Source organism: Penicillium concentricum (assembly GCF_028827145.1).
Source record: "Penicillium concentricum strain IBT 3081 chromosome Unknown utg000001l_segment0_segment0, whole genome shotgun sequence".
Taxonomy (NCBI): domain Eukaryota; kingdom Fungi; phylum Ascomycota; class Eurotiomycetes; order Eurotiales; family Aspergillaceae; genus Penicillium; species Penicillium concentricum.
Genome location: NW_026622754.1, coordinates 7,777,011 through 7,792,466, shown reverse-complemented (window position 1 = coordinate 7,792,466; position 15,456 = coordinate 7,777,011). Strand labels below are relative to the sequence as shown.

At 48.4% G+C, this 15,456-nt stretch overlaps 5 protein-coding genes across 5 annotated transcripts; 4 read left to right on the top strand and 1 right to left on the bottom strand.

Moving 5' to 3' along the window:
- Positions 1 to 194: 194 nt before the first annotated feature.
- Positions 195 to 1,847, top strand: N7517_002999 (glycoside hydrolase family 71 protein; the record flags this gene model as incomplete). Its single annotated transcript, XM_056720729.1, has 4 exons — positions 195 to 338; positions 405 to 933; positions 989 to 1,214; positions 1,274 to 1,847. The coding sequence occupies 4 exons, from the start codon at positions 195 to 197 to the stop codon at positions 1,845 to 1,847; spliced, it is 1,473 nt and encodes a 490-aa protein (XP_056584864.1).
- Positions 1,848 to 2,918: 1,071 nt separating this feature from the next.
- N7517_002998 (GIY-YIG nuclease family protein) lies at positions 2,919 to 4,058 on the top strand (the record flags this gene model as incomplete). Its single annotated transcript, XM_056720728.1, has 1 exon — positions 2,919 to 4,058. One exon carries the CDS (start codon positions 2,919 to 2,921, stop codon positions 4,056 to 4,058), a length of 1,140 nt encoding a protein of 379 aa, XP_056584863.1.
- A 570-nt stretch (positions 4,059 to 4,628) lies between these two features.
- N7517_002997 (uncharacterized protein) lies at positions 4,629 to 5,887 on the top strand (the record flags this gene model as incomplete). Its single annotated transcript, XM_056720727.1, has 3 exons — positions 4,629 to 4,683; positions 4,744 to 5,077; positions 5,239 to 5,887. The coding sequence occupies 3 exons, from the start codon at positions 4,629 to 4,631 to the stop codon at positions 5,885 to 5,887; spliced, it is 1,038 nt and encodes a 345-aa protein (XP_056584862.1).
- A 1,306-nt stretch (positions 5,888 to 7,193) lies between these two features.
- Positions 7,194 to 8,587, bottom strand: png1 (peptide-N4-(N-acetyl-beta-glucosaminyl)asparagine amidase; the record flags this gene model as incomplete). The annotated part of the gene is made up of 2 exons (XM_056720726.1): positions 7,194 to 8,001; positions 8,064 to 8,587. The coding sequence occupies 2 exons, from the start codon at positions 8,585 to 8,587 to the stop codon at positions 7,194 to 7,196; spliced, it is 1,332 nt and encodes a 443-aa protein (XP_056584861.1).
- A 3,484-nt stretch (positions 8,588 to 12,071) lies between these two features.
- Positions 12,072 to 14,932, top strand: N7517_002995 (trehalose-6-phosphate synthase; the record flags this gene model as incomplete). Its single annotated transcript, XM_056720725.1, has 3 exons — positions 12,072 to 12,094; positions 12,143 to 13,478; positions 13,535 to 14,932. 3 exons carry the CDS (start codon positions 12,072 to 12,074, stop codon positions 14,930 to 14,932), a joined length of 2,757 nt encoding a protein of 918 aa, XP_056584860.1.
- Between the last annotated feature and the right edge of the window lie 524 nt (positions 14,933 to 15,456).

The following is a 15,456-nucleotide window of genomic DNA, read 5'->3' as shown; positions in this document are numbered from 1 at the left end:
GCATATAAGACTTTTTTACTTTTAAGTCTTATATTTCCATACGGGGCTTGCATTTCTCACTCTAGTCGCTCCTTAAGCTAGATACATCTTCCATTCTTCCATTCCTTCATTCCTTTTATCTTCAACATTTAGAGCTTGACATAGTGGAGATATTCCTTGGCTGGTCCTTGGTTTTCTTCACCGCTCAACAAGCCATGTTCTACCTATTCGTGGCCCTGGTTGGCCTGTTTCCCTTCACCTTCGCTTCCCCGACTCTAATTGACTACACTGCCAGCATCATGGATTCTGCATTCGATGATCAAAATATGGGAAACAAATTGGTTTTCTGTCATTTTATGGTAAGTTATGCATCTATTGCATCTTTAAGCCCCCCCCCCACCATGGGAAATACTAACACTATCTAGATGGGCATTGTCAGCAACCGCCAAAGTGCCTATGAATATGACGATGATATGAAACGTGCCAGAGACGCAGGTATCGATGCCTTTGCATTGAACATTGGCACCGACCCTTACAACGACGTCCAGCTAGGCTATGCCTATGCATCTGCTGCCAATAATGGCATGAAAGTGTTTATCTCCTTCGACTTCCACTGGTGGCAGGTTAGCCAGGGTAGCGAAGTCGGCGCCAAGATTGCGCAGTATGCAGGTCATCCCGGACAGCTCCTGGTCGATGGGAAAGTCTTTGTGTCGTCATTTGTGGGCGACGGTGTCGATGTCGGTGCGATCAGATCGGCTGCTGGCAGCGAGATCTTCTTTGCGCCGAATTTCCAGCCCGGTAACGGTGATTTCGAAAATATCGATGGCGCTCTGAACTGGATGGGCTGGGATAGTAATGGAAATAACAGGGCTCCGAGTGACGGGCAGGAGGTATCTGTTTCAGATGGTGATCAGGTTTATGAGGATGCTCTTCGGGGAAAAGCATACATTGCGCGTGAGTAGTTCTCGTAAATTGGGTGTTCTGTGCATATTTGCTAATTATTAAATAGCCATCTCACCTTGGTTCTCAACCCATTTCGGCAGCGAGGTCTCTTACCCCAAGAACTGGGTGTTCCCTTCTGACCTCCTCTGGTATGACCGGTGGAGAGAGATCCTACGTCTCAGCCCTCGTTTTGTGGAGATCCTCACTTGGAATGACTATGGTGAGTCGCACTATATCGGCCCGCTATCATCACCACACACAGACGACGGTGCTTCCAAATGGGTGATGGACATGTAAGTAGCGATATCTTACCCTAGCAAATTAACGGAAACATCAACTGACAAGGAAACAGGCCCCACAATGGATGGCTCGACATGGCAAAGCCTTTCATCGCCGCCTACAAAGCAGAGTCAAGGCTGCCCATCAGATTCATAGAGGAAGAAAAGCTGGTTTACTGGTACCGGCCAACTCCGAAGGACGTCAACTGCGACGCAACCGACACAACAATGCAAGTTAACCCCAACGACGTCGGCGGTAACTTCACCTGCGGCCGGCCTGATGGTGTCGACACGATGAAAGACGAAATTTTCATCGTCACGATGCTGAAGTATCCCGCAACTGTGCGGGTAAAGTCTGGCGATAAGACTGAGACCTTCCTCGCGGCTCCAGGGATCTGGTCACATTCGGTGCCGATGGGTGTGGGCGCGCAGAGTTTCAAAGTTTCTCGCGCCTTCCGGACGGTTCAGGCTTTGTCGGGGACGAGCTTGAGGGATGTTGTCGACACGTGTGTGTGCGGCATCTACAACTTCAATGCTTATGTGGGCACTCTGCCGGCGGAGTCCAGTGTTGACCAGCTACAGCCGGATGGGTTGACTATGCTATCCCAGGGGTTGCAGGTGACGCCCCCAATTAACACTCTGGGTTAAGAGCTTTGGGTAGGACATGGTCTGGGTTCTAGCATGACTGGCCCTGGGGGCTGGTGTCTTTATTGTTTGAGGTCTGGGACCTATGTACGGAATACACTGAGTGAAGTGAGCGGCCTGGTTCGCTCACTTGATTGAAGAGTGAGAGCTACCTGTAGAACAATAAAATACAACACGCTAGCAAAAGCAATGAGCCGTCTCTTTAAATTACTGTCATCTCATTAGCAGGAATCTGCTCCGTACTTTAGGCCAAAATACCGCCTAACTATGGCACAGCAAGGTACGGAGTATTGTTTGGAAATGCAGACATTGCTGCTAGATACAGGGACAATTTCATCACTCTATGAATCGACAAGTCTTTTGGGTGTGAGTTTGCGCTCTATCTCAATTCCCCAGCCTCATTTCCTCCAGAGCGCGTGACTTGGATTTTTAGCCCCCAACATAGTTTTCGTCCTTAACATTGGTGCCTAGCACACACAATCTCTGCCTTTCATCCGCCTTGTAAGGCATCAACTTTCTTATAGTTATCCTTGAGAGCTACATACATCATACGGAGTATGCCTTTGAAAGTTACTGCGCCATCGGGGTATGACTTGGGTCAGCCTAATAGTTAACCTTGGGAGGCGGAGCGTCGGTAGAACAGTTGATGATCCCTGTTCACACACTACACTAATGCATCCGGTTCTCCGACACACTCCTGTTAATCCCATAAGTCCCCAACCTCGTGCGAGACTCTCCAATCATCTCAGTCTGGCGTGAGACTATCTCAGGCACGACCGGATAACCCCCTGTCGGCCACGACAAGAATAGGAAGGTCACTAACAGATCACTGCGTCCTATGCCAATTTGCGCGTTATCCGATGCATTATGGGAGATAGGCCCAGGCTGTGAGCTAGTCCGACTACAGGGGCTAAAAAGAGGGAACCCCGATGCCTTTACATTGGTGTTAAAGCCCCCTCCCCCCAATTTGGCCAAGAGCGTCCTGGGGTTTTGTTTTACACTGAGCTTCTCAGGTACTTCCTCACTACTATTTGCCCTAGCCTCTCGTATACTGTTAGAACCAAACAGGCAGCCATGGAGACTCCGGCCAATGCGTTCCTCTATCTCTCAGGCTTACTGGAGATAGTATATGGATCTATCTCCGGGTCAACATGTGCGCAGCTCAAAGACGACACGAAGCCGTGCCTCAATAAAATCGCAAAGGCCAACCTCGAATCTCTGAAAGAATCTTTTGGCGATTTGTTTACCATCCTTAACGACCCTGACCGGAACTTTCACGACAAAGATGGTGCATTCAATACGGTCCTTGAGCAATTGATCAACGCATCTCTTTGCCGGCAGCGTCACCACCGAAATTCTGACGGCGCCAAGAGCCAATGGTTAAAGGAGCTGTACAACGATGAAAAGAGAGATCTACTGCGTTACAGGCTGCAAATCTATCTTCTCGAGCCTCTGGAAGAAGAATCGATCATTTCTATTTCTGTTCCACCGCCAGGAACAGAGTTCGAACTCTTCCAGCCCGAAAGCCGATCGAGCGGCAAGCCAAACGTGCCACTACTTGTGACCGCTGAATTGCTCAAGCCCCTTGGAGAAACCGACAGAAAATCTGGGTACATCTACCTCATCTCTCACCCTCGAGAACCAAAAATGTTCAAAATCGGATTTAGCACTGAGCTCGAGCGGCGATTTGACGAACACAGACGGTGCTATGAAAAGTTCAGCAAAGTGGCGAGTGATTTCATACCCTATGTCCGTCGGATTGAGCAACTTATCATCATCGAATTTTCCCTGAAGCATTACCGGCTCAAAGAAAAATGCACTTCGTGCCATAAGACTCATAAGGAATGGCTCCAAGTCAACAAAGCAACGCTGTTGAAGAGTTTCAACAAATGGGTTCAATTCGCTAAAGCCCTTGAGTCGCCTTATGACAAGGAAGGCAACTTTAAGACCAAGACCGTCGCGTTACCACCTCCTGCTATGAATTTCAAGTCCCGAAGTCCGACTCCAACGAAAAAAGGGTCACGTCGACGATCAGATATAGCCCCATCGCAGGAGTCGACACCTTCTAAGGCGGCCCCTGTCAAGTCTGATATAAGGATTATTGACGAAGAGATTTCCGAATCGAACTCGGACGATCCTGATTATAGTGGCAGAGCAGACCAGTCTAGACTCGTTTCGAGTATCTCCCTCGATCTTGCTGCTATTCACATATAGTAAATCTTGCGTTTTGTGAATTTTTTTCCGTGTTTTTTTTAATCATATATTCTGAGCCTGACCTGGAATGCTGTCTAAAGGGCGGCAGCTTAGATAGGACAGCCTCACCAGGGGGGTTCAATATATATTGCATAGACATATCTGACCAATACGTTAACTTGAAATAGGAATAAACCCATACATGTTGACAGTCTAATTGCTATTGTTGAATGAAATTGAGTCTAGAGACACCTAGAGCATCTAGTCATAGAGTAACGCTAGCTATAGATCCCCAAGTAAAAAGGATCTACAAATAGCCCGAGTTATTTTCTTCCGCATTTCCTTATCTTTTCTAGACTCAGATAGCTATATAAATACCCGTGGATATATAGACCGACATAAATACCTCATTCCTATACTCCTTTATCTTTTCACCGACTCTTTGCCCAACTCCTTCAGGCTACTTGGCGGTTCGGATTGACGGGAACGCTGTGCCCGGTCAGCAGGTCACGGTCTGACACTATTTATGAACCGACCTCGCTGCCAATGTCTCTTTATTTTTGACTTTTGCGGGGAACAGAGCTATCAACAATGGCCCGTAAAGGAGTCTTCTCATGGGAGGATGTGTTGGTTCAGCGATATCAGAGTAAGCAACTAACTTCTACACTGCCTTTCACTTCTTTAAGTATACAACATATACTAACAGACCTGAAAACAGGCAACAAACCCCCTTCACTTCTCCACGTTCAAGCAATAGCCTTCTCCTCACAACTCCAAAGTCGACTCCTCACTCGGCTATCACCGGAGCTTCGGCTAATGATTTGGGGATTTGTCCTGGCAAACCAAAGAATCCACATAATCCAATGCAGCAGGCAACGACTTGGGCACGTGCTATGTCCATGTGCGCTCGAGTCAAAGCGCCACAAACACAAATGCGAGATTTGTCATGGCACCGGCATCTCCCAGCCGGCCAAAGAGGCTGATCTCCTGCGCTGGAATAAGGTTAAGCTACTGGGTCTGGCGTTGACTTGTCGGCAGATGTATGGTTGAAATATTTATCCATATCCCCTTTCTCCTACCTTCATCCCTACACTTGTGTACAATATACATTGTACGATGTATACCTACCTTTACATCTCTTCCTTGCCCAGAAAGACCTATACATACATCTCCCCCACTCCCATACTAATAAAAACCCCAGATACCACGAATCAATCCCTCTCCTCTACACCCTCCCAACTCTAGAATTCAGTAACCCCTGGACCCTCCCATACCTCCTCCCAACGATCCCACCAGAACACCGCGACCGCATACGCGCCATCGAGCTCCGCTGGTCCTTCCCAGGCCACTGGCTCCCAAGCAAAGACTCCGTACGTGCCGTGTACGTGTCCGCCGGACGGGCACAGTGGACCGAGACATGCCGGGCGGTATCGCAGCTAGGCTCCCTGCGGTCATTCGTGCTCGTTCTGGAGAGCAATTGGTTCAGCGAGCCCGTTGAAAAATTGGTTGGGTTTTTGGAGCCGTTGAGGGGGGTGGTTGTTCGGCCTGTTTCGAGACGGGGTTGGGATGGGGATTGTATGAAGGATGATGTGGATGTGGAGCTTGGTGGGAATTGTGGGGGTCTGTTTCGGAGGGATCCCGGGTTCGGTGATGGGTTTAGTTCCGACGAGGACTCTTGTAAGAGTTTGGGATCGGGTTCTGGGTCGTTTTCTTCGGTTGATTCGGCTTCTGAGTCTCGGGGTAGTTGGGAGTTGAGGCTTCAGGGTCAGTCGTATTATTTGCATGAATTGGATCGCATAGGGGTGGATCTTCGGCGGAGGGGCATAGACTGCTGGATATCAGCGGTGTGAGAAGTATGTGCTTCCAGATCCGCAATGGTGTGATGTGCTTTATGCACGTTGCAATGATCGTCTGATCTTGATGTTGTACAAGGGTCATCGCCTTGTTTTTCTTTCCAAGACGTTGCAGATCTACATATTAAGATCGGAGTGTTTGCCTCATACTTGGGCATCTACCTATGTTCCAGGTATGCTGGAATTGAAATTCTCAGGTTCTTATCTCCCCCTTATACTCGGGACATTCAAGTGAGACCCTGGACCCACAAGGAGTCAATCTATAAATAAAACACGTGCCCGTATCTTACAGGTCGAATCAAGATATCATGGTTTCGTGGTTTCATCATTCCAGGTACAAGGTATGTACACTGTACAATGACATCTACCTGGGTAGGGTTCAGAGGATTATGTATGTGTGATGTCGCCAGGGGCAAAAAAACCTGAACTTGACTCCACTGCGAGCGCTAGGGAGAGCGCGGGGAAGATTGCACATCATAATTAAACTGGTCTGGTATTTTATGGAAAAAAATGAAATGGTATTGAACGGGTGATGCAAGCCCACTAGCAACTAAAAGGAGATCGACCCTTAAAAAGGTGGTCAGGTATATAAGAAGGAAAAAGATCGTGGCGATCCTGCCAGGACATGCAAAAAGTAAACATCATAGAAAAATAGCTGCATCCGTGACTCGTACAACATGTGCCATCGGGGCAGTTCCCAAAGATATTAGAAATAAAGATTGAGAAAAGAGAAAGGTAATCGTTGTCGCCATGGGCGCCGTGCAAAGAAAGCCTAAGCAAAAACCCCAGTAACTCATATTAAGTGAAAGAGGGCCGAGAAAACAGACTCCGGATGTGGTATCTCAGAGAGTAAGGAAATATAAAATATCGTGTAGAGAGATGTCGTAATTTGAGTGTAGGACAGCAATGTGTGATCGATGATCAGGGGAACAAGTGGTCAACATCGCAGCCATTGTGGAAGGGCAGACCCGGGGGACTGCTCGTCTAAAGTCTGCGGTCGCATATGCATTGAATCTTTGTCAAGAGAGCATGGTCGTCCGTTGGATGCCGACGCCCAAATGGGTGTCAGCGACGCGGACGAAGTTGCCCAGCGCGACTGCAGTGGCTTTGGTCGATAGTCAGAACCAATGTTACCCAAGGGTTTCTCGAACGTCGCTGCGCCCCGTCAGTCCTCCGATGCGAGAAAAGGGGGCTGTGGAATATTGAATATCCAGGTCGCACAATCGTTCGATGAGTGGTGTGGCTGATATGAAATTTTCAGAAGCCAAAGGGTTGATGTGATGCCGATTTACCAGCAGTGATTTTACCGTCCTTCGGGGGAACGGTCGGGTCCTGAGTTACCGTGGCCTCGTGCGGCGAGCCACTCGGTCGAGGCCTCTTGGCGAGCACCTGGGTGTTTCTGGTCCTCGGGGCGACCGGTAAGGCCCTGTGGGAGCATGTTGTTAATCTCTGCTGCCAGAGCAGATGCCATGTAGCACCGGAGTTCCTTTTCTTCACGCTCATCCTCCTTGATCAGACGGCGTTGGTCGGTCTTCGACATGTTTTCGCGGCGCTTGCGTCGGATCTCGTGAATTGTCCACAGGACAACTTCTTCGGGGGCGCGGTTGCGAGGGCTTCCGTGTCGGGAGAAGTTGCGAACGTAGCGGCGGGTAACATCGGTCGCACCGTCGATGGAGAAGGCCACACAGTAAGAGATCTTGCGCTGCCACCCTTCGGTGTACAAGCGAGGCTGATCCCAGGCGCCCTCGCAGGCATCAACGTGGACCCATCGCCGCTGGTGTTCCGAGTACACTTCGGTCCAGACATAATCCTCGGAATTCCAAACCCAACGGACTCGTGCTCCGACTGCGCGGCAGAACATGCTAAAGCAGTTGGCCCATTCGCCAACTCTGCCTCGTCGAGATTGTAGCAATTGCCAAACATCGGAATACCGCGGGAATCGCTCGTGGGCGGCACAACTAGTATCGGAACAACGGTACAGCTCGACTCGGGATGCGCCCCGGGCGGTCTCATCGGGGGTGGGAGGGGTCATGCCTTGGGCGATCGTGGGCATGTGGCATTTTGAGCATGGAGGGTTATTAACGAATTGGAAAAAAGACCCCTTGAACCATCTGGATGACGATATGTTAGCAAGGGCGCAATGAGCCTAGACCATCTAGGGATCCCAACATACCTTAACAATGCTCGGATCACACAATCTTGGTAGCCCCATTCCGGCTTCCCTGCCACGCTGGCAGCCTGGGCCTGCATAATTTGGGATTCCTCTTCGGCCTCGGAATACAGGCGATCGAGCGGAATGACGCACAAGGCCTCATCCAATAGACCGGGATTTTCGTACTTGGTGGGCGTCACTGATAACCCCTTCAATAAATTAAAAAATTTCAGTGAAGCTGGATCCTGGGGAGGCGATGGCATGATAGGAAGACCGCGTAGTGCTGACGAGGTGGCTGGCTTTGGGGAGGGAGCGGCGGCAGGTGTGCCTAACGAGGGAGGTGGTGGCGGAGCTCGCGACGGCGGTGGAGGGATTGATGGGCTGGACATCGGAGACGGTGATGTTGAGTGAGTACGCGAGCGAGACGGGTCATGAAGTCGGTTGAGTCGTTTGGTGCGCATTAGCTGCTCGAATTCGTGGGTTAGAGAAGAGGCGTCGTAGCCGTTTGAGGCAGGCTGGGTAGCCCGGTGTCTGCCGTCCGCCATAGTCGATGAGGAAGTCACGGCAGACTTCAAGAACGGTGAGTGTTAAGATCCAGAATGACTATGGGCGAACAATCGAGTTTAGGGCGAAAGAGGTCAATTTGACCCAAGTTTAGGGAGAGATGGATAAGAAAGGGATGAGACGAGTAGTAAACGAAGGGACTACCTCGCTCAAGTTGACGTAGTGTTCAAATCACTCTCTTATTGGAGAGTCAAGAGGAAGGGAGAAGAAAGATGGGCCCTTGAGAAAGAGAGAGAGAGAGTACAAAGTACGGAGTGTACGCAGTATTACGAGCGTCGTCAGCATCTGGCCCCAATCACGGGCCCCGCGGCCAAGCCGCGTGTGCGAAAACGAAAAAAAAGGCCAAGAACAAGACCCTGTTTCCCCGTAATTTCCATAATCTCTGTAATTTATGTATTTTTGGCTCCCGTGAACACGTAACGTCCACATCCAGATTTTCATGGATTTGGCTAGTTCTCCTTGGCAGTGTCTATACTTTAATGGCTTGAAGGCTTCTATAGTATTTTGGGGGTTTTTCAACAACTTTATCAAATCTTTACATTTATATTCATATACTCATATTCATATACTGAGTCAGAAAGTCCCCTATACCCTAACGTGGCTCACGCAAGCCTTTCTATATTGTAAGGTCGACATAATAATCAGGGTTGGGTACAACGAAGATCAATACCCTTGATGGTATAAGGCGATGATCTAAGCTCGTGCACAGTCTGTTCGGTTGGTATACTCCGAAAAAAGAGTATATACAATATACATGTGCTCTGTACTCGGTACTCCCCGTACCAATTCAACATCAAGCTAAAGTCAAAAAAAAAAAAAAGGGAAATATTAAGAAGCATAGGACCAACGCGCGGCCAAGGTACGAAAGCTCAACTCTTCCGTCCGCTTTTCCACTGAAAGGCTGGAGACGCGCAAGCGTCCGTCTTGGCATTTCTCACGATCGGGGGCTAGAGCCTCCGCCTAAGCCGCTTGAGGCGGTGCTGACCGCCAGATGAGGCTTAGCGTCTACAGGCTTCGAAGGCATCTTCTCTGGTATGAATGTCTGCAACGTGAGGTAGTTCTTGCTTCCATCTTCCATAGGAATGTGAATGTGAGATCCATACTCCGATCTCGTATTACAATATTATGGTGTGTGGACCATTAGGGCTGTTGATGGATCAATGTATACTCCGTACAACACTACAACCCGTAGGAACTCGCCCTCCATCGCCAATCACAATAACCGATTTGAATCACCCGAAAACCCTGAAAAACAGTGAGGGTCCAGTTGCGGAAATATCCTTTTCCTTTTTCAGTTAGGCAAAGGATTGGGTCATGTCGATCAACATTGTACAACTCGTCTCCAAAACCGGTGTCCTGTATACATCGTACCCAACGAGCTGACCTGCATATGAATCAGGGGCTGTAAAAGGTTCTTACATACTTAATTAGGCTCTCCAAATACGTCCACTCTAGCAGCCCTGGAGCCCTGGGTCAATTGGATTAATAATCAGCCATGTTAGGGTCCACTATAACTATATGGAGTACAATATTAGAATCTAAGTTAGGGTTACGTTGACTGTATCGCAATGCAGATAATCATGTTAACTTTTTTAAATCCACAAGCTCCGAGATTCAGCCCTGAAATCTATTACATCGCATGACCCGGGGAATTACTCGGTACTGTCCAGGCGTTCTAGTATCTGGGGAAACCGATGATCCGTCGTTTCATCTTCTGAGCCGCGTTTGAGCCTAGTAATATTCCAAGGCTATGCTAGGTGGCTGTGCGATCGAACGGGTTATGGTTTGATCGCATACAATATAAGTAGCTGAAGAGTCCATCACATGTAACAAAAGTTTTAAGACGCGGTTTTTTTACTAACATGATGTTTCCTATACTCCGAAGTTCCGATGCCGAGAAAAGATCCTTTGATGCTTAGCTTGGATGGCGCAAATTTCGCAAAAAACCGGGTCGTTTACGAGGAGTACTAATTGGTATTTTTGCGGTGATCGCTCAGATTTGATTCGGGGGTTTTTTTTGTGTTATTTTCTCATCTCATCGGTGGTATTGACGGTAAAGATAACAAGTACTACCTAGACAAGCAAAAGGCGATTCGTACGCACGCAAGGCACTCACACTGAACCTGATTATTGCCATGGAATTGGTACGCCAGTGCCAGCAAAGGGAGAAGTGCAGAAAAGCCAAAGCAATTCAGGCTCGACGAGCCGAGGGAGCCAATTATCCCCGGACGCCAAGTGCCAAGACCTCATTTCTCTCCTGAATTTCTTGAGTTTATTGCTTGAATGATATATTAAACCAAGACACAGCATATCCCGGGAGACTGTTGGCGTATCCTATGAGCTTGGCTCTGCCGTTTCGACGTGCCAAGGCTACCTGCACTATCCTCCATGTCCGTGGATGCATGAGCCCATGCCCAGTCCACACATCTGGTTTCCACGCGTCGACGCCCATTCAATACCTGCGCGTCCCTCCGCATCTATCGAAGATTCGTCAATCCTGTGACACCACCGTATCGTCAAACTAACGCGATGGGCGTACTTTCCCCCAAAAAGAGAGAGGACACGCACGCGGCATAGGTGGCTCGCTGTGCAGCTGACTTATTGAGCATGGCCTTACGTTGACTTGGATCGACGTTTTACTCCATGCGGTCTTTTGTTTAACTCGGAAGTGACCCCCGAGGAATATGTGGGATAATAACGTTGGCTAGGGTGGGCCAAAGCGTCATGCGCTAATCCACTTTGGCCCTGTCGTTGTCGCAAGCTCTTACAACATAGGTCTTGGGCATTTCTTCTCCATCTTGTCAGCTGATCCGTTGGATATGATGACTCACGTTGTCAAATTTCCCGTTCAGACCCAAATTGTCCGGGCGACGTGCTAAATATGCCTCTTGCCATAGACCTTTGAACTAATGAGGAACAGAAGATCTAGAGAAATTGCTAGCAAGAAAGCACTCCGGAAAATCTGTAGATGCGCAGAGAGGAAAGGAACTATCTACAGATGGCGTCACGTGTTTTCAACAACTAACACGAATAGCGTATTCGATATTTTTATGTCTGTGGCGGACTCTCTATAAGGGCTATGACTGATTTTTACTCTGACTACACCCTTAACTTACCTTTGCTTGATTAACTCATCGGAAAATGGTCATGAATTTGTGAGTAGGGTGCCCTGGTAAAGATGTGGATGGCCCTGTTTTTGATACATAGACCGTTGTAGAGATTTGAATATATATCAAAATATGAACTTGGGTCAAAGACCATCTACAATGCGAAGAGTGATCCCACTGGAAAATTCCTAGGCCCAGTACAGAACAAGATACAAATGGCAGTAGCGATGAGCTGAATGTCCCTTCCTCTTCAAGAACCTGAGCCCCTCCATCCTCAGCGTTCGATTAATTTACCTACACCATAAATTGAGCGTCTTGGCTGTAACATATACACTGCATTGGGTTACAATTCAGTCCAATGACGGTCTTCATCGCATCTTTGTGAGTTCCTTCCTCGTATATAGAACCCCAGATCTGATTATATACCAGGTTCCTCCCTTATACCATCGATTTCCAACTGACAGAACCTAGACATGGACAGAACGCGTCCGTGTCTAGCCACGCAAATGTTGATGGTCCTGGACCTATCGTTGGACGCCTGTCGGATACCTGTTTTCAAACTCGTCCCCTGGGGTGTCTCCCACTGACACCCGGAGCCACGACAGAAGACGAGACAGTCTTCAAAGGATATACCTGGCGGTTAACAGATGAGATTCCGATTGCCAATGATCGATTGTGGCATGGCCCCAGCGAGCCACGTGCCATTCCTTGGGGGCACAGCCGGAGATTTAATCAGCCCAAATCCAAGGCGACAGATCCCCCAACACCGTCGATTTTGAGTAGTCGAAGCCAAATCCAGGGATCGAGAAGGGACTTGTCTCTGGATGGATCACAGGACCGGTGGGGCATGAAATACCACAATAGCACACGAGTCTCGCTCTCCAATGCTGACTGGGTCGTCAAGGCTGCCGAACAAGGCCATGGAGGTCTGCAAAATGCCATACACGCTGCCGAAAAGTCGAGCTTGCTCAAGGACAAGATGTGGGTGGGGACTCTAGGCATGCCCACCGACTCATTGTCGGCTCCTACCAGGACGGACATCGCTGAGACCCTCCAGGATATGTATGATTCGTTGACTGTGTTTGTGAGTGACAACGAGTTTGAAGGTCATTACACCCATTTCTGTCGCGCGGTACTTTGGCCAGCTCTCCATTATCAGATGCAAGAAAGCCCTCGGCATACTGAGTATGACGATTACTCTTGGATCCAATACCTCAAGCTCAACTTGGCATTTGCAGAAACAATCATCAAGCACTGGAAGCCAGGTGACAGAATCTGGGTTCACGACTATCACTTTCTACTTCTTCCTGGCCTTCTGAGGCAAAGACTACCCCAGGCCGAGATTGGATTTTTCTTGCATACTCCGTTTCCTTCCTCTGAAATCTTCCGTTGTTTAACTCCACGCGAAGAGCTTTTGGATGGGCTTCTGGGTGCCGATTTGATTGGATTTCAGACAGAGGAATACTGCAATCACTTTCTGCAATCCTGCAGCCGGCTGCTGAGGCTGGAGGTCTCTGCCAATAAAGTTCACCTCAAACATCAGTACGTTAGTGTTGTGAGTTCTCCAATGGGGATTGATTCTTTGTCGCTTTATACACTACGCCAATCCACCGAGGTCAAAGGTTGGATACACAGCATTGGCCATAAATACCAAGGGCAATATCTTATTGTAGCGCGGGACCGATTGGATGCACCTGGAGGGATTAAGCAAAAGCTTCTTGCATACGAGCTTTTTCTCGAGACATATCCAGCATGGAGAGAGCAAGTAAGTCGACTAACATGTCTTTATACATGTGGCCGCTACTAATCTATTCTATGTAGGTGGTTCTAGTCCAAGTAATGTCATCTGCATCTGAGATCCCAGAGCTAGAGACACAGATCTCCAAAATCGCAATGAGGATCAATGCAACATATTCAACCATCACGCACCAGCCCTTGGTGCTAGTCCAGCAAGACATCAGCCACTTCCAATTCATCGCCCTCTTGAGTGTTGCACATATCTTCATGGCCACTAATCTGCGTGAGGGAATGAACTTGACTAGCCATGATTTCATCCACTGCCAAGATGGACAGCTTAGCTTCCATCGACATGGATCCCTAATTCTCAGCGAGTTTGTTGGTAGTGCCTCCATCTTTCGTGGTCATAAACTTCTCGTCAATCCCTGGGACTATAAACAATGTGCGGATGCGATCAAATCCGCACTCGATATGTCGCCGGCGGAGCGGAAACTCAACTGGAATTTCCTGCTTGATTGCAAATCTCCCTACACTGCTCTCAAATGGCACATCAGGCTACAAGACGCTCTCACAAAAGCCCACGGAATACAACAAATCCGTCAGACAAATCACCTATCTCCAGTGTCACCTGATGACTTGAAAAATTCATACGTCGCCGCCACAGCACGGATCTTCTTCTTGGAAGACGGCGCAATCTTCGGTCCAGCTTTCGGCATAGAGGAGTCTCTCCCCTCAAACAAAATCTGTGCAACTATACAAGCACTTATAAACGACGCCAAGAACATCTTGTACATAATAAGCAACCGGAGCACTGAGCAGCTCCGAGAAGTCCTCGAAAAACTCCCCTGCGAGCTCGGTTTCATCACTGAGAATGGATGCTTCCTACAAGAGCCCGAATCAGCTCTATGGATTCCATTTGTGCCCGAAAGCGCCATGAAATGGCGTCCCGGTATTAAAAAAATTATGGAGTATTTCCTCGAGCGAACAGAAGGCAGCCGAATCGAGGAACGGCGCTGCTCCCTAACATTTCATTACAACGGCGCACTCGACCACGAAGTGGCCGCTCGCCAGGCCTCCGAGCTAGCTGATCAAATCAACGGTGCTCATGGGCGTGCAGATTTCCATGTCGTCCGCGAGGCAACATCTGTGAAGGTTGAACCGCCCCATGCTTCCCTCGGAAATGGGAAAGCTGCCGCCTATGTTCTAGACCATCTTCCAAATAACCGATATCCCGAGTTTCTATTTGCAGCTGGCGGTTCTCGTAGTGGCGAGACGCTGTTTCACTGGGCGAATGAGTTAGCTGTTGCTCCCATTGCTTCTCGGTTTGATAAGTCTGAGCTTGGGAAAATACTTCATGTCACCACCGTGACAACTAGCACACATGCTACTGAGGCGAGGTCAGTGCTGCCGCCTGGTTGCTCGCTTTTGGACGTTCTGGATGAACTGGCGAGTTTCATGTCCAATGGGGAGGAGACTAAATGACTTACTCTCACCCAGGGTTTGTTGCGATTGGCTATCAATATTGTTATTCATGCGGACTGTTGTCGCTCATGTATGATGGAAGATGGATCACGAAGGGATATGACCTACGGCATAGTTTTGTTTGTTCAAGGGAGTGAGGGACACAGATGTACAGTATAGCTTTCCAAGGTTCAATGGCGAGATGACTGATACATTATATCTTTGGTATTGCCCTTCTTTAAATGGCTATTGTATTCTGATGGCGTTGTTTTTAAGGAACTCCCTGATAGTCTACTTAGGAAATCGAGATCATACATTTTCATTCTTTATTCCCATCCCACAATTCATGCATAGATCGAGGGGATAAGTAAACATGAGCGAGAAGTAGATGGCTCTCACAACTCCACCCACCATAGACCTGATTGTTAAAAAAAAAATCAGAAACAAAGATATTTCAAGTACATAACATAGAATACGAGGAGGATATAGCATGAGCAAAGATTTGAGCAAAAAAAAAAAAAAAAACATGAATCATAAGAAGCGGC